General features: G+C 45.2%; 2 protein-coding genes across 2 annotated transcripts in view; one reads left to right on the forward strand and one right to left on the reverse strand.

The window, feature by feature from the left end:
* CACNA2D3 (calcium voltage-gated channel auxiliary subunit alpha2delta 3) overlaps positions 1-24,168 on the reverse strand; it is an 856,401-nt gene that overhangs the window by 126,423 nt on the left and 705,810 nt on the right. The window lies entirely within an intron of this gene.
* On the forward strand, positions 14,181-20,669 carry LRTM1 (leucine rich repeats and transmembrane domains 1). Its single transcript, XM_034997895.1, has 2 exons — positions 14,181-15,034; positions 20,236-20,669. The coding sequence occupies exons 1-2, from the start codon at positions 14,293-14,295 to the stop codon at positions 20,667-20,669; spliced, it is 1,176 nt and encodes a 391-aa protein (XP_034853786.1). The 5' UTR covers positions 14,181-14,292.

Consider the following 24,168-nt stretch of genomic DNA (forward strand, 5'->3'; position numbering starts at 1 on the left):
TTTCTTTCTTTCTTTCTTTCTTTCTTTCTTTCTTTCTTTCTTTCTTTCTTTCTTTCTTTCATTTTTTGTTGTTGTTGTCTTTTTAGGCATTAACACCCACATGACCAGAGACATTTACTTGCAACAATCCACAATTTGGAAATAGCCTGTATGAAAGTTTTTGAAAATCCTGCACTATATAAAGACACGGGGGGAAGGGAGCTTCGCAGGCTGAAGTCAGAGTTCACCATGACAGCACATAAAACATATGGCCCGAAGCTCCATGAGATGTCTGAGTCTGAAATGCTGGTGAAGCTTAATAAAATATCAGCAAGGAATAGTTTAATTTTACAGCATTAGGCACCGAGGCAGTAATTTGAGTGGGGCGAGCTGTATTTCAATACATCAAAGTATACTATACTACAGGGAAGCCGAATATATTTTTAAAAGACATACATTCCCTACTCAGAATTACTTGACTCAAAAACTTTGCTTTCTGAAGGAGGGTAAGTAGAAAACAGTTGCGCTCTCCCCAGAGCTACCTGTCTTACTTTTTCAACTCTGGCTACTCCTCAAAAGCTAGCTGATCTGTCTCTAGGCTGATGCCTTTTATTCAGGATGTGAGGGTTCAGACAGAAGAGAAACCTGCACCATGAGTGTGTGGTTCCTTCCTGACCACAGGAGTCCAACTGCGTCCTGCGGGTTGGCTGTCAGGTTGGCTCCATCTCCTCTGTCTTCTGCCCTCTTTCTGGGCTGCTTATCCCAGTCCTAGCATCCTGTCCTGGGTGCTGTGACCAAGAATTCCTCAGTGTGGAGGGGGCTGCCATTCCAATCCTCACTTCATTCCAGGGCACATACATGTTCTGTCTTGAGTCTGGCTGTTCTAAAGCAAGCATGGGGCCAAGGGGCTTTGTTCGAGTGGCTGTCCACACACTCGCCCGGGTGCAGGGGAGGGAGCAGGTCCGTGGACGGCCATGATTCTCAGCTACCAGTCTCCAGATCAAAGGGAACTCTCCCCTTCCTGCACAGTGATGAAGAGAGGGTGGGCTTTTGGGGGTGGCTTCTGAACAGAGGATCAGCCATGACAAATATGTCCGAGATCTGACTGATAGCAGCGTGCTGGGGATGGACTAGATGAGTGCGAACTCCATGCACAAAGTACCCTGCTTTCTTCACCTCCGGCCCCAGAATGCTTTTCCCACCCCGCAGCCAGGGCAGAGAGGCGGCAGGTTCCCCCTTTCTCTTGGTGGCCCTCAGCCTCGAGAAGCAGCGGGCAGTGGGGACCTCCAGGGGAGGACATCTTCCTGGGTGGGGTGGATGCATTCCTTCCACCCAGTCTGTTTTGTGGGGGCTGTCTCTTTTAGGGCCCTTCCTTGGCTTCTCCCCTGATGAAGGGAGGGGTCTGGGAAGAGTAAATCCAAGATAAAAGGACACAGGGCTTGAAAGTCTTTGAAATCAGGCAGCCGGGGGTTCAAGTCCCAGCTCTGCGCCTCATAAACTGATCTCTGGCAAGTGACCTGCCCTTCCCAAGACTCAGGTTTTTCCACAGTCAGATGTAGAAGATAAGAGTCCCACTCCTGGACTGGTGGAGGGACCCATGATCGTCTCCAGGTAAGCATCCTAAGTCTGAGGTTTGCTGAGTGTTCTGTGGGTTTGGAGGTTTCGTTTCAGCCCTGGGATTTTAGGGACTTCCGGTGTCAAGTCAGAGCACTCAGACTTCTAGACAGAGAAAGAACTAAACAAAGAATCAGCTGCTAATTCACAGTGTCTGTCCCTGCAAATATGATGGAAGCAGGAGAACAAAATGGGGAACTAGAGTCAGTCCGCAGGCCAACATTTGTTACCCTTGCAGACGGACTTCCTCTGGACCATGCATCATTGTCTTAAGCCAGTGGACTTGCTCTGCTAGAGCGTTTCACGAGATAACCCCCATGAGGCTCCCTGCCGGCCCGCTGCTCCTAGCAAACCCCCGGCGATCACAGGGAGATCCACCTGGGGGTCACCCGTGTGTCCAAATGCGGGAACACGAAATGTCTGTGCCATGCCCACTCCTTCCCCCAGCCACCTTTTCTGAAATCCTATTTCTAGGGCAAGCCATCGTTTTCCTGTGCAAATGCATAGGGCACAGCTTAACCCCTTCCCACTATGTCCTAAAATCGTGTTTCTCTTTTTAGAAGGGAATTGTTAAGAAATAAAAAACTTATATTTTATCATTGTAGAAAAATTAACCATGTTCCTGAGGACAAGGAGAAAACACCAAGGTTACATCAAGACTTAGAAGTCTGGGTGGGGGCGGGGTAGGGGGGGTTGGGGGGGGGTTGGCGGTCGGTCATAAGTGGGCTCAGTCAGTACCTTTCCAGGCCATGATTCAAATTCTGCCCCCCAGCAAAGTGGCATTTGGCTTTGCATGCCAGACTTAGTCAAATTTGCAAACGGCAAGGATCTACTTCAGGAACAGCAAGGAGGATTGTGTTAGCATGGTATCGCCCATTGTCTGCCTTGAACACTGGGCTGAAAAGGATTCCGAGGTCATGAGGCCAGGGTGGGCCCCACGGGGCTGCTGCTGGGGCCACTTGGGCCTACAAAGCAGGTAACCGGGCACTTACTTACCACCCCTGTTCTGCCGGATATTACGTCCACACTAACATACACTTGAATGCTCGGGAGGGAAAGTTCTGTGGCACAGTGTAGCCTATGAGTGTCAGCAGGGCTGGCTCGTCCTCAGCCACACTGGACTCAGGCACCTGGGCGGTGGGGGGTGACAGTGCCATTCTGCTGCCTCCCTGGCATGTGTGGCGTGGGTTTGCCACAACCCCACGCTGTAAGTAGCAGCTCAGGGTTTGATGAACGTGTCCTGAGATGCTGTCATGCTTGCAAACGCGCAGTCCCTCTACCCCCTCCAGGAAGCATTCTGAGGGCGGCGAGATGCATCTCTCTAGTCATGGCACAGCTGGCAAAGGACCGTGCCTGTGAGGTGACAGCACATCCCACAGTACATTACACTGCAGGGCTCTACTCCCGACCCCAACGCCAGGCAGCAGCATTCCTGCGGAGGGGTGTGTGTCTGAGACACAGCTTTTCAATATTAAGAAAACACTCACAGTGGAAGATGGGGGTGGGGGCCTCCACAACCGGCTCCTGGCTCCTTCACCTCTGCTCCTCACTTCCAGCATCTCATGGCCGGAGTCCCTCCCCTCCCCCTCTGTGCTGTAGCCACATTGGCTTCCCGGAGCTCCTCAGACACTGTGCCATCTCTCTGGTCTCTCAGCCTTTTCCCGGATTGTCTTTGCCTGGAATGGCCCTTGTCCCTTCCCTTCTCTGCAGTAAACTCTCATCCATCCTTCACATTGCAGCCTGGTTATAACAACCATAGGGTGGCTACCCCTAGATCCTCTGCCAGATTCCCTGACTGGAATCTAGGACAGCACCATGCACTTCCTCTTCCTAGCACTTTGCGGGGCTGTGGTTTTTCAGGGGTTTGTGTGGCCGTATCATGTGGTCTGTCTCCTCGTGAGACCATAGGGGCCATTTGGATTGCAGGTCCACTTATTTTTCTGTGTCTTATTTCCATGCCCATAGCATCCACAAATGCAGAGTTTAACAGGCAAAGAGCACTCAACAGATGCCTCCTTAAGAAAGAAAGAATACATAACGAAATCTACAACAAACTTTCAGAGAGGAGATGAGACGGCAGCCAAGAATGAGAGTCCCTCCACTATACCCTGTTCTTATGTAAGAGTGTTTTCACCTTTAGGAGACATTTAAAGCATCAATAAGAATAGAAATTCCAGGGGCGCCTGGGTGGCTCAGTCGTTAAGTGTCTACCTTCGGCTCAGGTCATGATCCCGGGGCCCTGGGATCGAGTCCCGCATCGGGCTCCCTGCTTGGCGGGAAGCCTGCTTCTCCCTCTCCCACTCCCCCTGCTTACATTTCCTCTCTCGCTGTGTCTCTCTCTGTCAAATAAATAAATAAAATCTTAAAAAAAAAAAAAGAATAGAAATTCCTGTCTCTAAGAAGTAAACCTTGCCCATTCTCAGGACTGCCTCAGTAGATTTAACCATCTTAGCTCTTGGTCACACCCAGCAGGGGCACACCGCTGCATTTCCAAATGCCTTCATGGTAGGAGCAAGTTGAGGCCATGGATAGAAACTCATAAACATCAGCTGTAGCAGCAGAGAGCAGTATGCTGAGTTTATTTTCTTCTTGGCCCTCGTTAGAATCACAAATGAAATGTTGACAACACATGAAGGAGCCTGCTTGTTGAACACAAATGTTTCCACTCCTATCAACCTCGAAACTCCAAGAGTCACGCTTCCTGATGAAAGCGGACCGGCTCTGGGGAGCTGATGACATGCTTTCTCTAATTACGCAAGGATGGGGAAAGGGGCCTCCTACCAGGGATAAGCAGGCTAGAGGAAGGAGCGGTGGGCAAACCTTGAAGAAGCAACAACACAAGCACATAGTAGGTGGCCTGATGGGCTTCTTGGATGAAGTGAAAGATTAGAGCCTTACTCTTGAGCCTTACCAGAATGGGCAGTTGCCCATTATAAATGTGGATGGAAGCTGCGTCCATGTCAACACAGGAACTTTATCTTGCAAACAAATGTCCCATGTGAAGGTGCAGTCACATGACACCAACAGCCAACTTTCTTTTGTCTTTGGAACTACTTTGATGACATCAGATAGGTTGAGCACAGATTCACTTAGATTGAATTGATTCTAGCCAAATAACACCTACATTCACCTGCTTTATAGTCCAAAAAGATGGTGAACTCTGTCACACAAGCAAAATGCTCCCTTGCTTTAACTTGCCCGTTTTTGTTACAGATTAGTATTAAGTACCTGCAGCCTAGGTACCTAGCTGACACATGCCGTACAGAGAGCATCATACAGAAGATACTAGCTCATGTATATTGCCATGTGCAAAGACAGGTTGTTGTTGTTGTTGTTTTCTGCTCAGACTCTTACATAAAAGTATTATTTAGTCCTCCCTGCAAACCTGCCCATTGGGTCCCTTTGAACAGATGACGAAATTGAAGATCAGAAAGGTTAAATAATGTCTTTAAGTTCTCAGAGCCAGTAAATGTTGGAGGCAGCCTTTGAACCTAGATGGGTTCAGCCCATATTCCATGCTTTCAACAGGGACACTGTTCTAGAATGAAATGGTGGGACAGATGAAGGCTGGAATAACAAAAAGGAGTCCTCAACAGTCCCGGATCTATAACTGGTGGGTTATAATGTAAGGCCTGCCCCAGACAATTGTGTTTTCTAGGATATTTTCAAGCTACATGTATCAAACAGTTCACACAGCGCAAATCTTAAGAAGGAAAAGGCAAAACGCAGATTCAATAGTGCATCACAAGGTACACACACTAAACTGTAACTTGAAAATATTAAAACACATTGACATCTATTTCAGAAACTGGACCATCCTGGTATCATAAAAGTACAAAAGCAAATATAAATTCACCAAGAAGAGCTACACAAAACACTCATTTTATGTGTAACATGAGTAAATAATCAACCATGAACGTAAATTTGATTCCAATTTCTATTCCTGGGGCAGAGACAAAAGTCGCCAATCAAAAGATCTAAGTAAAACAGTGTGTCAGTGTGAGGCCTTGGCCAAGCCTCCTAAGCTGCCATGTTTCTCGATCTTTCTGTTTCTTTGCTAGCTTTATGTCAACCAGCATCTGTCTGTGTTTATCCCACCAGCGGCATGAGCTCACTAATTACCTTTAATCATACTTATCTCCAATGCATCTTTATCTTCACATACATCCTGTACGCAGGCAAACCAAGTGCTGGAAGTCTGAGGTTGGGAAGACACTGGAATATGAAGTCTGTACTTCCTCTAACCTTGACAATGCAGAGTGGATGGATCAAAAAAAATAAATAAATAAAACCCACAAAAACCAAAAAAACAAAAACCAATCTACGTCTGCTTCCACTACTAGCCAAAGGACTTCTGAGACTTTGCTCCTGGAGAGCTGGACAGTGTTAGTGTCCACCAAAGTCAAGTGCAGTCTTCTCATGGGTAGCAGATTCAAGGTGATGAGATGATCCGCGTTGACTCTGATATAATAAATAAAGATTGCTAAATAGTACCCCACAGACAGGTATATTCTTTGAGGGTCAAGGGCCAGCGTTCTATGCCTTTTCTAGTTCCCACAGCACCTAGCTCAGACTTGGACTCCATGGACAAGTGGGCACTGGGATGCAGTCATATACACTTAGGCCATTGACTTCCTTAATATTAGAGAGGCTGAAGGCACACATTTCATATCCGCTACCCACTAATTTTATCAGCTATCTTGAGGCCAGGTCAGGGGAGTTTAAACTCTATGGATAGTCATATAAACTGAATGACACTAGGTAGCCCTCGGTAGGAATTTTTACTTTATCAAAAAGGCAAGACAGAATGAGGAGGTATCTATATCCTTCCCACCTTCTCACTAGAAAAATCCTATGACAGCCTTGATTTTCCATTGAGTGACTCAAAAGGGAACTGTTTTGCTATCTTCTCAGTTAGGGAGCGCTTCCAGATAATTAAATTTGTAGCTTACTGTCAGAACGGACTGTATAAAAAAAAAAATAATTTAAGACATGAAATGCATAGAACTATAACTTCTCTGAATATCTTTAACGTGGGGACTCACGATCCACATATTTGCAATAAATATGCTGGACACCTTAGGCAAGTTACTTCTTTTCTGTGCTTCAGATCTGTCATTCATGCATTCCTTCAACATTCAACATTTATTCAATGACTGTACTACATGGTATTACAGAAACTATGAGAAGAAATACAAGAAACCATCTTAAGCTTTAGGCTAGTGAGTTGTTGTCAGCTTTAAGTGAGATAATGCAAATAAAGTGTAGAGGCAGAGATTGTTAATGCTCTAGCACTCCTCTTCTTCCAAGGCACACAGTTAGACTACATTTCCCAGCCTCCCTTGCTGTTAGGTATGGTCATGTGATTTCATTCTGGCCAATGGAATGTAAGCCCAGTGATAAGTACTATTTCCAGGCAGGGACCATGCCTGATCCTCATCTTTTCCCGTCATCAGCTGATGGAGAGGGTACTATGAACTAAGAGGACGGCACAGTGACAAGATGGAAGGAGGCTGAATAACTCCATGAAGGCTGGCCCCCTGTCAACCTCAACTAGACTATGATGAGAACAATAAATCTGGAAGTTTACTCATTACATTAAGGATTTGTATTTAACCAGTACAAATCCTCAGCAACATCTGGCCCATTGTAAGCACTAAATACATTATACTATAGCCATTGGAAAATATATTCCTAGCTCACTCGCTATATGTTTTATAAGACCAAGGAGAAAAAGAAAAAAAGAAAGAAACAGGAAGGAAGGAAATAATATTGAGGTCCTTTAAATAGCTCTGTATAAACTTTATACTTGGGTGCCATTTGGTCATCTACAACCCTAGGGAAATATTTCCAAATCCCAAATTTCCTCCACAACCAAATGAAATTTCTGCACGGATTTACGATGCCAAGGTCTTTCTCTGAGCTATACTGGGCAGCGGCTGTCACTTGGCCCGGCTGCCTCCCCCGCGTCAGATCACTGCCGCACCTGCTTTGGATGGGGGCCCGCTGGTAGGGATGGGGGAGTAATTTGCCACGATTTTACCAAAGCAGATATTAAAACTGGGAGAAATAGTCCATGCATTATGAGGTCTGTTCACATGTGGCGATCACTTGGCAGACAAAGACGTGTATCACTCTGGGGGCTAATCCTTGTGGAGTGAGACAGGGGGAGCGCCAGCGTGCGATACTGGCACATAAAACTCAGCTAGCTAGTCAGTAAGAATCAGCCACCTCAACTATTCCAGTAAACGAAATGCATCTCTACTTTCTACTTAACAAAAGTTAACTCTTCTCCTTTGTATTTTTAAAATTACAGATATAACACATTTGTTGTAGCAAGTCGAATATGCAGAGGTATAAACAAAAGAAGTTAATTTTCCTCTCTTCTTAAATCACCCCTGTCTTCTGGGCAATTGGTATTATTTGGAGTCTGTCCTTCCCCACTTATTCCATCTTCAGACAAACCAATGCACATTTTTAGGGTTAACTCCTCCAGCTCTGCACCTCTGGATTTTTTTTTTTTTTTGGCAACATAAATAAGATTATGCAATGTATATTCCTATTCAAATTGCTTTATCTAACCTAACAATTTATTATGAATACCCTCCCAGGTGAGTATATTTAGCTGTAACTTATTTTTTTTTCAATAGTTGTATATACCTGTATATTACCTGCTAATACACATTTGTTGGATTTTGAAACATTGTCAATTTTAAATGTTAATAATTGTTGATTATTTTTTTGAGGAAGGTGAAATGCTAAAAAGACCAATTTATATTAGGAAATGTTCTGACTTAAGCAAGTTCCCGCATGAGACACTGGGCTCTTGACGAGGTCTCGGTACTAGGAACCCTCACAGTGGAGCCTCCTCCCCTCTACAGAGCCTTGGCCTGACCTGACATTTGGCATCTCTGCCATGTACAGTTGTCTTGCCACTTCTCAGCTCTGGCTCACCAAGGGAAAGAGAGAGAGAAGGTGCCTCAGGCATTAGCACACTCCCTTTGTTCTCTGGGCTGAGGTCAGATGGAATAAATCAATCAGATTCCATGTCCAAGTCCTTCAATGTCTGGGAGGCATCTCCCCCAAGCGTGCACTGCCTATCTTTTAATCGCCTGTGAGAGTCAGCAGGAGCAAAACAGAACCAAAGAGCCCGTTTGGGTAGTAAGGCACGCCTCCCAGGAACCCCTCAGCGGTGTGGGTTCTCTGCATGTTCCCAGGTTATCCACATTTTAGGTGAGAGCAGCCAGTCCAGACTCTTTGGGGCTAACAGGAGATGCCACTTTTGGTCATTTGCTCTGCCAGAACTGTGCTGTGCACTTAACATATATCACTGGATCCTTCTTGTGCTATATGAGGTAGCTACTATCTGCATTCTACAGAGGAGGAAGCCGAGGCTCAGAGAGAGCCTGTGGTTTGCCCAAGGTCACCCAGCTTCAGGGTATAAGCGGCATGAAAGTGGGCTTCCTCAGTTGGCCACACAGCCTGGGTTTACCTGCAGGTGTGACGACTATCTATAGTTTCTCTACTGCTGTCCTGGCCCCCTACGCTGAGCCATGCTGTCAATGGATTCATCTTTCCCAGGCCTCTGGAGTCCATAAGACTTGGACCCTAGGTGGACCGTGCAAGACACAGCTAAACAGCTCTGCTATAACCCAAAGAGACACTCAAACTCTTTGCCCAGTGCCCCCTAAAGTCTGTAAATACAGACTCTTTCAAGTCCACTCAAGCATTCTAATGAGAATAACAAGGTTTTAGACTTAAGAACACCCTAAAAATCATCCTTTTCCAGACCTGTCAGTTTGTAGATGAGGAGACAGGCTGGTGGGTAGGTCTAGCTGAGTGGGTGACCGGTGTGTGGTGCAGGAGGAGAATGATAGCAGTGGCTAGGGAATGGGGTGGAGCAAGGCTTGCAAACTATGGCCTGTGGGCTGACCTAGTCCTCCACCTGTTTTTGTAAATAAAGTTTTATTGGAGCACAAGCACGTCTATTTGTTCATGGATTCACTCTGGCTGGCTCTGTACTCACCATCAGGGTTGAGCAGCTGTGACAGAGACTGTATGGCCCCCAATGTCTAAAATATTTACTCTCTGGCCCTTTATGCAAAAATGTTTGCCAACCCCAGGGAAAGACACAGACACATGGGTTGATGTAAGTTATTGGTAACTTTCTAGTTCTTAGAGCGAGGGTTAGGTTCATAGGTGTTTGCTATGATGCATTAATGACCAAAAGCTACTTATGGGCTATCACTGATCATATATCATCAAGGAATTATTATGATTAAATTCTGTGTGCTCACAAATAGGAGGAAGGAGGGGAGGGAGGAAGGAAGGAGCCATTTAGCCCTTATGAAGATTTAAATGGCTCTTTGTCACCTACACCTGACTTTTCTCCATGGTAGCACAGTACTCAAAGAATGTTGCAGAAGAGGACAAAAGGTAGAGGGCTGGGTAAAGGAGATTTTTCAGGAAGAGGGCAGGATGGATATACTGAGAGGATATCCATGAGGCTGGATGGGACATGGCCGAAGGAGACAAGGGATTCCAAAGAGCAGGCTCTGAAGGATAGTCACCATCCAGTTTTTCAGCTTCATTCACAAGGGTCCTCTGGTGCCACCAGAGTGGCATGAGGGGCCGGGTGTCCCAGGCTTTTGCCAGGATCTTCCTCCTACCTATTGTGTCAAGGCTGTCCTTCGAATGCTAGCAGCATAGAAGTCCTGCAAGGCATTCTCATGGGTAACTGTGAACATTTATTAAGGCATTCCAGGCTGTGGCATGTATCGCTTGCTTTAATTTAATCCTGGGAACAAACCCATGAAGCAAGAAATACCATCCACGATGTGTTAGACATGAGGCTATAAGGATCCCAGAGGGCGAGTCGCTCACCCAGAGACATCAAGCTGGTGACCGGTGAAGCTGAATTCAAATCCAGGCCCATCTAACTCCAAATCCCACACTCCCCTGCTCTGTTACACTGCTCGGGGCCAGGGATACCCCTGCACAAGCTGCCGCAATAAAAACATGGTTTTTACCTTCCTTGTGGTGGCCTGGCCATGGGAGCATTGTGACACTTCGAGGAGCAGCTTTGGGCACTGACACCCCACCTCAGCAGATGACAGGGGATTTGCACATTCAAAGAAATCCTTCAGGCCCTGGTGGGAAAGTTCCCAACAGCTTCAATTAGGGAACAGTCACAGCTCATTGATGCCTGATGCTCACGGGGCAGCTTTATTGTTTTATATGTGAAAAATGAGGGAAAGGCTGGAACCCCAGCATCAGGGAAACGATGAAAGACTGAGAAGTATTTCCAAAGTCACACGAACTGAAAGGTCAATTCGGGGGGGGGGGGAATGTGGGGGGGAAAGAAGCAGCTGAGAAGTATTTGTGGCACCAGTGAGAAGAGCCTGTGATGTCCACTAAAGGAAACCATGAGTATGAATTTCAGGGCATCAAGACCCTGTCAACACATAATCCCTACGGATGTTGGCTGAATACGCCTTGGATGACCAAACAAGTGCCCTGTGCAAACCGTATCAGCCTTCAGCAGGCCAATTTGTCCTCACATTACACACTCTGCTGGCTCTGTTGCTAGACCCCCAGATCGAGGATCCACAGCAAGTGTCCCCCAACCCGGCGAGGGTTGACACAGCATGCTTAATAAGTCAACAGAATTCAGAAACCACCACCGGATTAAGAAGGCGGTTTTATTTTGGTGCCCTGGACTTCAAGCAGATTAAACAATCAAAAAGACAGAGGCATCGGGGTCATGTTTGAATGCTACAGCTGTTCACGGAGGTTTGACAAACATTCTTTCTGGGGCTCGTCGCCTGAATGGGAAAGGCAACGATGATCTTGGGGAGGCTGACACTTTAAGAAAGAAGAGGGGGCACAACTGAAAGATCCTCTTATGGAAAACCATCCGAGTCAGATGGAGACAGGGGCAGGATTGCTTAAATACGTGATCCCTGAAAGTGACAACGGTGTTCTGCATGGAAGAAAAGCACAAGCTTTTCTGTCCTGAAAAAGTGAATGACAAGCTGGATTCTGAGCTCGCCATGCCCTCAGCGTGTGGATCTGCAGATTCATAAAGGTGGGCTACGGGTTCCATGAGGAAGCCTGTGGAGACTCAGCCATGAAAGGTGAGCCATGATTAATCCCCCTGCACCTTAGAAAAGTTCTCTGTCCATGAGAGGAATGGGGTTCCCTCAACAAGGTATCTGTGGGAAACTTAACTTTGAAGTTGTCTTTCTCTAAAGACCAAACCTATAAAAAATGTCTCTAGTGGGGGAATTTCTGTTTATGCCATGTTGGGTCAGAAGAAGGACATGGGGACATATGTACCCAACCGTGATGGCATACGCAGTTAGCATGTCATGGGCCATTTCATAGAAAATACAGCGCTTCAAGTTGGAGTTTATTTATCATCCCCTTGGGCAGGCCAGGGGAGTGGGACTCAAGGAAGAACGAGCAAACTGGCCACAAGCTCAGAAAGACAAGTCTGTCATTAATAGATTAGTGGACTCTGTGGAAAACTTGTTCTCTGATTTAAGATTTGTATTGACTCTTCTCTCCCAGGAAGGAGGCTTTGAAAGGAGTCATTTAGATTATTTGCAAAATTATAGAAAGGAAAACAAGGATTTTGCTCTTTTATATTTTGGAACAGGGAAGGGGACTGTGATGTTCCGCATCCCTTGAGCTAAACTAAACTGAGCAGAATCTTCAGAAGGCTCTCCAGGTATCTTCCCTGTTGCCTTCAGTGCCGTTCCCATCAGTAGAGAATTCAAGGGTCCAGTGCATTGGATAGCCACATTGTCTATTTCCCTAGTTAAGGCCAAAGCTGGACAGACAAACAACCTCTTCCAGGAGCTTTCTTTATGAGTAGATAATCATCTGAGTTTTAAATATTATTGCATGGCCTTGTGAATTCTTCTACCAATTTCACAAAATGTTCTTAACAGGTATTTGCTATATTTTGAAATTCAAGACCCAGGGGGGGGGAAAAAAGGCAGGAAGTGATACAGCTACTCTGGAGAATGATCTAGCAGTGTCTAAAAAAATGTCAGCTCAGCATCCTCTCTGAACCCTGCAAGGAGGCTCCTATTGATTCTGGAGACCCTCTTCATAATTTCTGCATGGCCAAGTTGTTCTGTGTAAGGATGTTCTCTGCAGCATCATTTATAGTAAAGGAAAACTGCAGTAACTCAAATGTCCATCAGTAAGGGAGTGGCTAAATATTAAATTTGGCATGGTGTCACCATGGAATGGTCTATAGTATTTACAAGGAATGAACTCTCTCTCTCTATACCTACATGGATAGATCAGTTTTGAGTGAATAGAGTAAATGGCAAAATGAGACATGCCAATGACTGTATGTATGTAGAGTTTTAAAAACCACTATATAACACATTACATGCTGTGTGTGTGTGTAAAAGTTTGACAAGTGGGAAAGCACAGCAGGTAAGGATCCTGACAGACTCTGGAAGCAGACTGGTTTCAAATCATGATTCTACTACTCACTAGCTATATAACCTTGGACAAGTGGTTCAACTTCTCTGTGCCTCAGTTCCCTCACCTTTATAATGCAGATAGAATAGAACCAGATTTACAAGGTTATGAGGATTAAATTAATATATATATAATATACCATTATATACTGCTATATATAATAATAAATATATTAATTGATGTATTATAATATATAATAAATGGTAATATATATAATTATATAGTTTTGATATATATTATAATATAATAATATTATATAATTATAATAATCTATAATTATATGTAATATTAATTAGCTATATATATATATACTAGTAATATAATATTATAATGCCCTTATAATGGTGCCTGGCTCATGACTATTTGCTGTTGTTATTATTAAGTATTGTTTTTTTAAAGCCCTAGAGGGATAGGTCAGTAATGGTAGGGGTGAGGAGGCTTCATGTTGGAAAACATGACTTGGGGGCTAATCAAAGGGATTGCAACTGTATCAGTAATGCTTTTTTTCTTTAAGTTAACAGAAAAAAAGATGAAAAATATGATAACCTATGAATGATTGACAGAACTGTGTTATAGGAATATGGGTGTTTATTACATGCTTTTCTGCATTTTTAAAATCTTTTTTTTTTTTGCACTTTTAAAATCTCTTGAATAAAAAGTGAGATGATCACCATTCATGGAATTATTACACCTGCAAAGATGCACATCAAAATGTAGGAATACTTTAAAACCGCCTGATCCAAGATGGTAACCATTAGCACCATGTGGTGATTTAAATTTAAATTAATTCAAATTAAATGCAAATAAAAATTCAGTTCCTTGGTTGCAGTAGTCACATTTCAAGAGCTCAGTAGCCACATGTAGCCAACGACTACCATCCTGGACAACAGATGCAGATCATTTCCATCCCCACAGCAAGTTCTACTGGACAGCACTGATCCGGAGCTTACTTTTCAGAAATGTGACTATCTGATTGGCCTATCATTCTTCTAAACTCCTGGCCTCAGATAATTCTGCTGTGCCCTACAACAGGCATGGGCCCCCCAAGATATTTTTCACCTTTCTACGTGATATCCTTAAGTCTTCCACCTTCCATTTACCGAGACACTAAGAAAGTATCTTTTCGCAGGCTTCTGCCAATCACACAGCAGTTGACTCCACCGGGTTTGTACCCAGGCCAGCCCGACTTTCCTGAGGATGCAGAAGGACAGAACCCCTCCTACAGGTTGTAGAAGGTGTTTGCTGGCCCTGAGTCACATTACTTGTGATTTCGAAGGTGAACCCTTGCCAACACTGCTTACACATTGGTTTCGCATCTCAGTTTCCTTTTTGTTCCTCGTAGGTGAACTGCTTCTGCTTTCGGGCGTGATCGTCCTGCTCCGGCTGGTGGGTGGCTGCCCAGAGATGTGCCACTGTCACTCGTCTTCACATTCTGTAGACTGCCGCCGGCAGGGGCTGGCTGAAGTCCCTCTGGATTTGCCTCCGCAGACTCTAACGCTGCACTTGCAAGATAACCAGATACGCCAGCTTCCTGCGTTCGCATTTAGGGCTGTGCCACAGCTCAGGACCCTGAACTTGTGGAACAATTCCCTCTCGCATCTGGCCCCCGGGGTTTTCCATGGACTCCAGCACTTGCAGGTCTTAAACCTAACCCAGAACTCCCTGCATTCTCTGGAAAGCAGGCTTTTCCACTCCCTCCCACAGCTGAGGGAGCTTGATTTGTCATCAAACAACATAAGCCACCTTCCCACATCCCTGGGGAGGCCTTGGGAGAACCTGACCGTATTTGCAGTTCAACAAAACCAGCTTCAGCAGCTTGATCGAGCGCTCCTGGAATCCATGCCCAGTGTGAGGCTTTTGTTTCTCAAGGACAACCTCTGGAAATGCAATTGCCACTTGCTCAGTCTTAAACTCTGGCTGGAGACATTTATCTATAAAGGTCAGTCATGTCTACTTGGAACCCCCCCCCCCCTCCCAGTCTGTGTGTTACCAGCCTAGGATGAACCTCATCTCTTGTTCTGCATTAGAAGGAACATTGAGGAGTGTGCAAGGGGTCCGTGTAAGCTTTTTCACACTGATGTCATTTTAGGGTATGGCAAGCGAGGCAGGGAGTCATTAGAGGGTGTTTAAATTCATGATTTAAATTCATCTACAAATATGATTCATGGAGGTAACTTTCCGCTTTGATTAACAACATTATTTATCTGAGAGCTGCAGGCCCTTAAGAAGGAGGGATATTCACCCCCTGAATAATTGCTCAACTCCAAAGTGGCACAAAAATTCTAATTTTCAAGTGTGATCCAGCATGGTCTCTCTCCTTGGGATTTCTCCCACTGTGTGTGCTTCTACCAATTTGATAGCTATAAATCTTCCCTGAGATTATCCCTTCTGCTTTAGCAAATACCGCTGTTAACTGAAATTGTATGCAGCAGGGACCCCTTCTAAAGTTGCTTACTATTTCTTTAACCAGATGATAAAAATCAAAGCAAAAGAATCTAGAATATTAAAGATGAGGGTTCTGGAAACCACCCAGAGGTCACCTAACTACAGCCCAAGAGCCAAATCCAGCCCCTCTCCTGTTCTTGTAAATATTTATTGGAACACATCTATGCTGATTTATCATGTGTTGTCCTTAGCTATTTTGCACCACAAGGGCAAAGCTGAATAGTTGTGTATGGCAAAGCTTAAAATATTAACTACTTGGCTCTTTATGGAAAAGTTTTCTGACCCCTTCTAACTCAATACTAGTCTATAATAAATGGGAAATGGAAGCCCAGAGATGATCAGTGGCTTCCCCAGGATGACAGATTAGAAGCACAGAGAAAAATAGAATGAATGATTGTTGGGTCTTAGCCCCACATTCTTTCCTCTACATCACAGTGCTTCTTTCCTTTTAATTTTCAAGCATCATTCATTCATTCCTGTGTTTTGAGTACCATTTATGAGCCAGGCACTTTTCTAGATGATGAGAAAAGGTGAATAAGAAAATCTCTACCATCATGGAGGTTACACTCTGGTAGCAAAAACAGACGTTAAAATAAGATAGCCAATCAATAGCCAAATTCAGACAGCACTTGGTGCTAAGGACACAAGGAGGCAGAGTGAGGGGAGAGACAGCGACAGGACGGGAGTTCCATTTCAGATAGGAAGGATAGGGAAGACTTCTCCAAAGAGGTGATGTGGGTGAGCAGCCCCTGAACAATGAGGAGAAATGAGTCATGAGATAATTGGGGAAAAGGATAGAAATTGCAAAGGGCCTGACAGGGGACTAACTTGGCTTGCCTGAGAGACAGAAAGAGGCCCTCAGAGTGGTGAGAACAGAAGAAGGGACGCAGTGAGCAGACAGAGATGAGGCAACACAAGTACTCAGGGGCCAGGTCATGTAGGAACGTGCAGAGCAGGCTGAGTCACTTGGGTTTTATTTTAGATGAAATGGAAATCTCTTGAAGAATTTTAGTCAAGGGAACAATATCTAACTAGTTTCAAAAGCTGACTCTGGTGACTTGAGGGAGAGCAGATCATAGGCTGCAGAAGAAGCAGCAAGGGGATGAGGGAAGAAAGTGATTTCAGTCATTCAGGGAAGAGAAGATGGTAGCCTGGACCAGGGTCATGAGAAATGATCAACTTTGGGGATATATCTGGAATATTGAACTGATAGAAACTGCTAATGGATTGGAATGGGAAATGAATGAAAAAAAAAGAGTATATTATGGGAAATTCGATTTGTTTGATTCTGCAAGATTAACCACATACATAGCGATGCCAGGGGCCGATAAGGGGCAGAATGGGGGTGGGGTCTTGGCCCTGCATTCTTTGGCAAGTAGGCAAGTATGTGGTGGAGATGGTAAATTGAGAGTTGAATCTGGGGCAAGTCAAGTTCAGGGTGCCCATTACATATCCAAGGGGTGCCGCTGAGTTGGCGGCTGTATGTTTGAACCCCTAACTCAGAAAGATCTCAGAGCTATAGACATGAATTAGGGGGTCAACAGAGTCCGGATGATTGCAGCAGTTACATAGAAGGAAGGGGGAGAGAGCACAGCGTGAGTTCAGATATACAATATTGAGTTAAGAATCCTTCTCAACAATATAATAGCAAACAGCCTATCCCTAGCCAACTAATCTTCAAGTTGACCTACAACAGGGGGCATAGACTGTGGCAAAAATTGTTTTTCTAGGACGTTGCAAATAAAACTTTTCATACCTAGAGGTGGAGTGGCTTTAGTTATTGTGTTCTGACTAAATGCTAACCATAAGTCAAACCATCGCAGAAAGAGTTTTCAGCAAAGAACATTTCTTGACAAAGGATAGTTTCCAGGTCCAGGACACTAGAAGCAACATGGGATAGGAAATAGGAGATAGCTCCTCTGCTCTGCCACAAACTCAATGGTGACCTCTGGACAAATTAATGTTCCCCGCCCCACCCCCAACCAGCTCTCAGTGTCACAGGTAAAAGCTGACAGAGTGAAGCCAGAGAGTTCCTGAGGTCCATTCTAATTCTCAGACTCCCTGAGGAATAATACATATTGGGTAAGGCAACATAGGCATTGGCCAATGCCTTATTTTTTTAAAGGATACATAAATAAATACAAACAGTAAAGGTATTAGTCAGGACAGGCTGGTTGGTATGACACCCATGTGGATCATGGTCACAATAAAAGTCTTTTGCTCACTCGTGTTAGACCCAAGGGAACTGGTTCCCTTGGGGGCTAAGGTTGAGTCCCATGCAGTCATTCAGGGACATAAGCTCCTTCCAGCTTCTAATGCTGCCACTTTACCACGTGGCCTCTAAGGGCACCACCAAGTAGGAACAGATCACATGGAGGATGAAGCAAGGGATTTTGTGGCCTAAAAGTGGCATTCATTGGTTCCATGGGCCACAACTCAGTCCCCAAACTGACCACAAAGGATGGGGAAATTTTGCCTTCCTGTGGGCCCAAGAGCCAAAAAAACGTGCTTTGATGAATACCTACTAAATGTCTCCTTCACAAAGGCATGAACATAGATTTTGTGATTAGTATTGCTCTCTCTCCATTCAAGAGTAAACAAATCATCTTCATGTCAAAAGCTAACTGTATTGAACATTTATAGCTAGGCATTGTGCTAAATACTTGACCTACTTCACCCAACTGAACCCAGAGTGATCTTGTGATATGATTTTTCATTATTACCCCATCTCCCACTTTCCAGATGAGCAAGCAGAGGCAAAGAATGGTCAGCTGGAAGTAATAGACTCAAGATTTGAATCCAATTTCTTCCAGGACACTGGTAAAGAGCTACCAGTGGCCAGATGGGGGATAATGAGGGCTTGGCAAGCTGGGACTTCTTACATTAACAGCTTCCATGGATCTAGAAGGGAGGGGGACCCACAAGCTGTCATCAGCAGATTTGCCTCCTGGGGTCGTGGCTGCGGAGATGGTGGTGGAAGGCTGGGAAGTGAATCCTGAGCACACAGCTGCACAGGTGACCATGGAGCTCTTGTGGCCACAGCCCCTGACTTCCAGCTCTGTCCCAGGCTCTAGCCTGGGTATTTCCTTGGTGCTGTGGGTCCCAAGGCCATGCCTCCCACCCTAATATTGATCAGCAGGAAGCCTCAAGCTGGAGAAGATAGTGCTTAAGCCTGGAGTGATTGGGTGAACCACCCCAGTCTAGGAATGAGTCAGCGACAGAAATGCTGGTCCCACGGCAGGCAGCCTTTCTTCCCCTGGGGGGAGGCTCCGTGTTCTCTGGCCAGGTTGAATATCATCACTACTTCTCAAAGCCCCACACTCCATTTCGGTTTCTCTGGCCTTCTGCCTTACAACAAATTCCTGGGCAGAGGCATGAACTGGTCCCTGAGGCAGGGATCCTTAGTCTCAGCATAGCCTGATGGCACCTAGGGCCCATCAGAAGCAGCCACCCTGCACCTCTGGCCTCCTGCATGTCAGCTCAGGAAAGGAGGAAATTCCTCTGTTACCTTTTTGCTTTAGAGTTGGGGCTCTGCCTCAGGGAAATCACCGAAGAAGCCAGAAGGGGCCCAAGTGACTCTAGCAGTAGGCGATTCAGTTTCAAGTAGGGTGACAAAAAGGTGTGGGTTGAATGCTGCCACTGATCCCGGTGTGACCGGGGCCATGATAATGATGGCACTATAAAATGGCCCCATCTACTCATAGGGCCTCCTAGGACTTGGCTTATGAGGCTCAGAAGATGGTTGGAAGGCATTCAGCAAACTCTGCAAAGGAAGGTTATAATAACACTGAAGTGACCATCTCCTGCATGTGACTTTCTGATATAATTTCATAATCTACCTGTGGTGTGTACAAAGGCTCTCCAATCTAACTTGGCTAAAAGTGGTGCCAGGCTTCACAGCCCTCCTGGAGGAGGAGTTTATGGCAGCCAGAGGAGCTGAGCCACAGGTCATGCAGGCCAGGTTCTGCCCAGTCAAAGGGCTACACTGAGGGTCATTGCATTAACTCTGCTGACCTCAAGAGCCTCCAGGAGGGAGGGGGAAGAGGGAGGAGGAAGTGGAGAGAGGCAGTGAGCACAGTGGGAAAACTGGGATCAAGGGATGGGCTGGGTTGGAGTGCTGATCTGCCCACTTATGACCTACCTGGGTGACCTTGTACAAGAATTACCCACTAGAGCAGAGTTGTGAGGACTTATCGAACAGCGCTTCGTAAACTATCAAGTCAGATACAAATACAGTATTTTATGGCAAAAAAAAAAAAAAATGTAGTCAGAGAAGTTAATTTGCCTAGATAGTAAATCGGAGGTCATATTTGGCCAGAATGAAATCTGTTAGCTCAGTGTACTTTCTAGAAAACAATCACCAGGCACCCAAATCCCCCCCTGAACAATACGAGTCTACATACCTGAGGAAATCAATCACCTTACAGAGAGTGGAAACTGGCTCTAATAACTTGTTGGAAAGTTCAGTTCTCAAATTACTGAATGTTCCAAGGCCTGAGGAGACATGTTAATTGTACTCAATCCCACGAACTAAACCAATATTACTGTCAAAGATACACAAACACTCAAAAGGCCATTGACCTTCCCATTTGGCATCACCGAAGAGTGTTAGTAGACACATTGGGTCCTTGTAATTAATGTACAACATCACAACAAAGGACATTTGTCGTATTTATCGGCTTTTGTTTTTTAAAGGGGGAGTAACAGACGGTGTCATCTGTGTGTCACCAGACACCTGGAAAGGAGAGGACCTCCTGAAGATCCCTCACGAGCTCTACCGGCCCTGCCCTTTCCCGTCTCCGGATGTGGGGTCCTCCAGGGGGCAGCAGCTGGGTTCTGCCCACCGGCCTGTCCCTGGGCCTCCCGAGAGCCACAGCGCCAGGGAGCGAGACCCCTCGGGGTGTGAGCTCAAACCCAAGCCGAGGCCGGCCAACCTGCGTCACACGGTGGCCACCATCATCACCACCGGGGTTGTGTGCGGGATCGTGTGTCTCATGATGCTGACGGCTGCCATCTATGGCTGCACCTACGCGGCTGTCACAGCCCGGCACCATGGGGGATGCCTGGCTCGGACCAATGAGCCCGGGAAGATGGAAGGAAAGGAGCTGTGTGACAGCTCACCAGCCTGAGAGCCTCCGTCGCAGAAAGGAAGAATCATCTTAGGCCAGAGAAAGTGTCCGATGCATTCACTGCTAAGGTCTCATCTTGCTAAAAAACAAAGCAAAACAAAAACAAAAACCTGTCCACATAAATATTCCCCGGGGGAAAAATATCATGTTGAGATTTTAAAAATACTGCATTTGAAATAGAGACGACACTTGTGCTCTGTGTCTGAGAAGTTCCTGCAATCACTCTGTGTGCGGGAAGGCAGGACGCAGGGAAAGGGAAGATACCCCTCTCAGGTACCCTTCCCTGCATTCAGTTGCTTTAAAAGAGCAACAGAAACCCAAACACACGTGCTAGTCAGCATTCCGGGGAGCTTTATGGTCCATTGGAAAACTGCCCAATTTTGAGTGCCTGGGAAGAAGCTGGCAATCTTACCCGAGGGGCACTGAATGCCTCTATAATTCAAATTCATGTGAGATTGGTGATACTTTTAGATCTTGTGTATGTTATGTATTTAATGGGAGAGTCTGTTGGTTGGGAATTGCAAAGCTTGCCACAAGAGTCAGATTATATTTAATTTTCTAAATCAGAAAGCCATTTGGGGCTTTGTAGGCCACAGAGGAAGAGGAGGGTTCCATGTCTGGATAATGGGACTCAGGCCCAGGGTCTGGGGAAGTTTTCTAATGCAAGAGTAAATAACATATAAACAAACACAAAGAGGACGGGGATTTGGAATCCGGGGCACATGTTACCAAAAGGCTGTATCCACCAGGCGACTGGAACCTTCCATTTATAACTCTTACAGCAGGAATGAATTTAGGGTGGGCTGAGAGCAAGATAATGGCTTGTGTGTATCCGTATCTACACACACAGTGCACAGAGCACACAGGCTTGTACAGCCACACCCACACATAAACACACTCAGAGCAATCAGTTTACCCACTAATGAAATGCAGCCGTGGGCACGGTGGAAGCCAGCTGCTGTTGACCACCACCCAGATTGTCTACTCAATACTCTGGGAGAGGAAGTAGGAAGGAAGTCTGCAGAGAGTGGGAACTATCAAGAGACTCAAGATAGGTGGCAGCAGACATCCTGAACATTACTTAGGCCGAGGTTTAAAAAAAATCAGGTGTGGCTTGCTTTCCTCCACAGGCACAGTCCTGAAGAGTTGCATGCAAAGTGAATTTTTGTAAATTAAATCATCATTTTAATGCAGTAGGGGGGCTCGCTATTTAAAGGAGCCTTTCATGAAATCTTTCTGTAATGGCAGTAATTGGCTCCAGATGTCTGCATTTTGTAAATGTGCATTTTCTCATGCTAGGTTTCCTTAAAATGTCATCTACCTGCTCTCTCTCACGATGCCCTATCTCATACTTAGAGTCACCTGTTAGTATTAAAATCATTTGACAGAGAGGAGTTAAGGACATGTCAAAAGCAAAGAATGGCGAATATAGGGTCAGTGGTCCCTCCAGAGGCCTTGACAGACATCGCTAATCAATCCCAGCACTCCTCCCAGCTGAGCCCTGATGCAACGCAGATGTCTTCTTAAGACAGCACTATAGGCAACCAGAACTAATCAATTGGAATCGGTTCAAAGGATAAAACACATTTGCCATTCAGGGTACGGGCTCTACATTCACTCCTTCAGGCCATGTAAAAATCAGTTTGGATCCTAAATTAGTAGTCCATTGCCTAACCTGGAATGTGAATGGGAGGTCCACACAAGCAGGAGTATTTTTCTCCCTGTCCGAAGCTGCCAGAGCCTCAGCCAGTGGTATGAAGAGGCCACGGGAAGTACCGAGGAACCTACCACAGCCTACCCTGCAGGACACATACCGATGCTCCCCGAAACATCACAGAGGCCATCTACACCTGCCCACAGTGCCTCACAACTAGCGTGGGCCCCGCACACCACAAGCTTAAAGATAGACCATCTTAGAGTAGCAATTTTGCTACATGATTTTCTTGGGGTTTGGTGTTAATTTTTTTCTGAATGTTAAAATAAACTTGGATCTGTTGAGGAGTAGATTGAAAAATTAGCATGGATTTTCAGATCAAACGCAGATCCCAGAGAAAGCTGGCTGTCCCAACAACTCCATCCCAAACCCTGGTGCCTCCTTTCTACTCTGCCTGGGGTGGCACTTTGGTGGGTAAGACTGCGCATCCAGGTGAAAAAAAAAAAAAATCATTCTTTCCCTTGCCCTGGACTGTAAGTTTGGCCAAGAAGGCAACATGACAAAGGAAATTTAGAAGATCTTTTTATATGTCATCCCCAGATCCCCATTTCACCAAATGTGTCCAGACCTGGCACTAGGCACCAGGCATGGTGAGAGAGGTGTTCTCGTGAGCATTCATCATGTAATCCTGGCAACCAGTGCTAAGGTACTTGAATGGGTGTTACATAAGCTGGGAGCTACCATGGCCAATAATGCATGCTCCCTTTTGCTACTGTGACTTAAGACCCCAAGTGCACGGTGCTCTGCCAGAGGCCTGGTGATACTGCAGGTCAACCCCAACCCTCTGCCCACACTGGGCATATGAGAGGACTTCCAATACACCACAGCAAAGCCTGAATGTGACTAGAATCCTCACTCATCAACACCCATGTCCTATTAGATTTCTAAGGACAGATGATAACTCAGGCAAATAGATTCCTGTTTTATGAATAGTCCTTTTGGCAAATGATTAAAACAATGCCTATGTATATTCAGATTTCTATCTTTTGCCTACAGTCACCACAAACAGCAGTTGGCAATGAAAATAATTACTTACCCTGAAATGTCAACAGCCTCTCAGCACAGAAAAATAGAAATCAAATTGTTTAGATTAACAAATGCAGAGTTATCACTTGTTAATATGAGAAATGAAATGTTTTAACTGTAAAAAACATTGCAGATGAAAGACCCAATTTGCAGGGTATTCTGTGAGAACCACAAATTATCTTTCACAAGGACTACAGCTCATGAGGGGTAATTTGAAAATGTCTCATAGATTATTTTCAGCTGCTTATTGCTGCTGTCATATTCATAAATTCCCCTCCACAAATGCCCTTCTATCATACAGCCTTGCTGAGGGTTTGCTGTGAACAAATTTCATGTATAGTATTGATTGTTTCTGAGCAAACCATCTAAAATACTGATTTTTCATTATACTTAGTGGAACAGTAGGACTATAGACTGGTGATTTTTGTTTTGCCAGAGATCACAAATTCACAATAGCAGGATCCAACAGATACTGTAGCTGTCTGAAGTGAGGCATATAAAAAAGTGTGAAGAATACACCCTGCCATAGAAATTGCAGAGAAAGATGACCTAGTGTCAAATAGATACCTGCAAAGCTTTTAAAACTAAGGTGAATATCCCTGACTTGCAGGAAGAATGTTGTGCCTAAGATGGATAAAATACCAATGGACAACTGGGTGTTTTATTTTTCCTTACAAAAATGCAAGAGTGAGAAGCAATTTGCATGATTTCCTCCTGAAGATTCATAAAAATGAAATCTCATTACCTGAGTTACCCCAG

The sequence above is a fragment of the Mirounga leonina genome, unplaced genomic scaffold (genome assembly GCF_011800145.1).
Source record: "Mirounga leonina isolate KUSES-001 unplaced genomic scaffold, KU_Mleo_1.0 Mir_94, whole genome shotgun sequence".
Classification (NCBI taxonomy): Eukaryota; Metazoa; Chordata; class Mammalia; order Carnivora; family Phocidae; genus Mirounga; species Mirounga leonina.

What these genes read in the sequence shown, in the direction of transcription:
- LRTM1 (XM_034997895.1), top strand. Translation starts at nt 14,293, where the DNA reads ATGCAGAAGGACAGAACCCCTCCTACAGGTTGTAGAAGGTGTTTGCTG. An exon ending in GGAGACATTTATCTATAAAG is followed by an intron (nt 15,035 to 20,235) that starts GTCAGTCATGTC and finishes TGTTTTTTAAAG; the next exon opens with GGGGAGTAACAGACGGTGTC.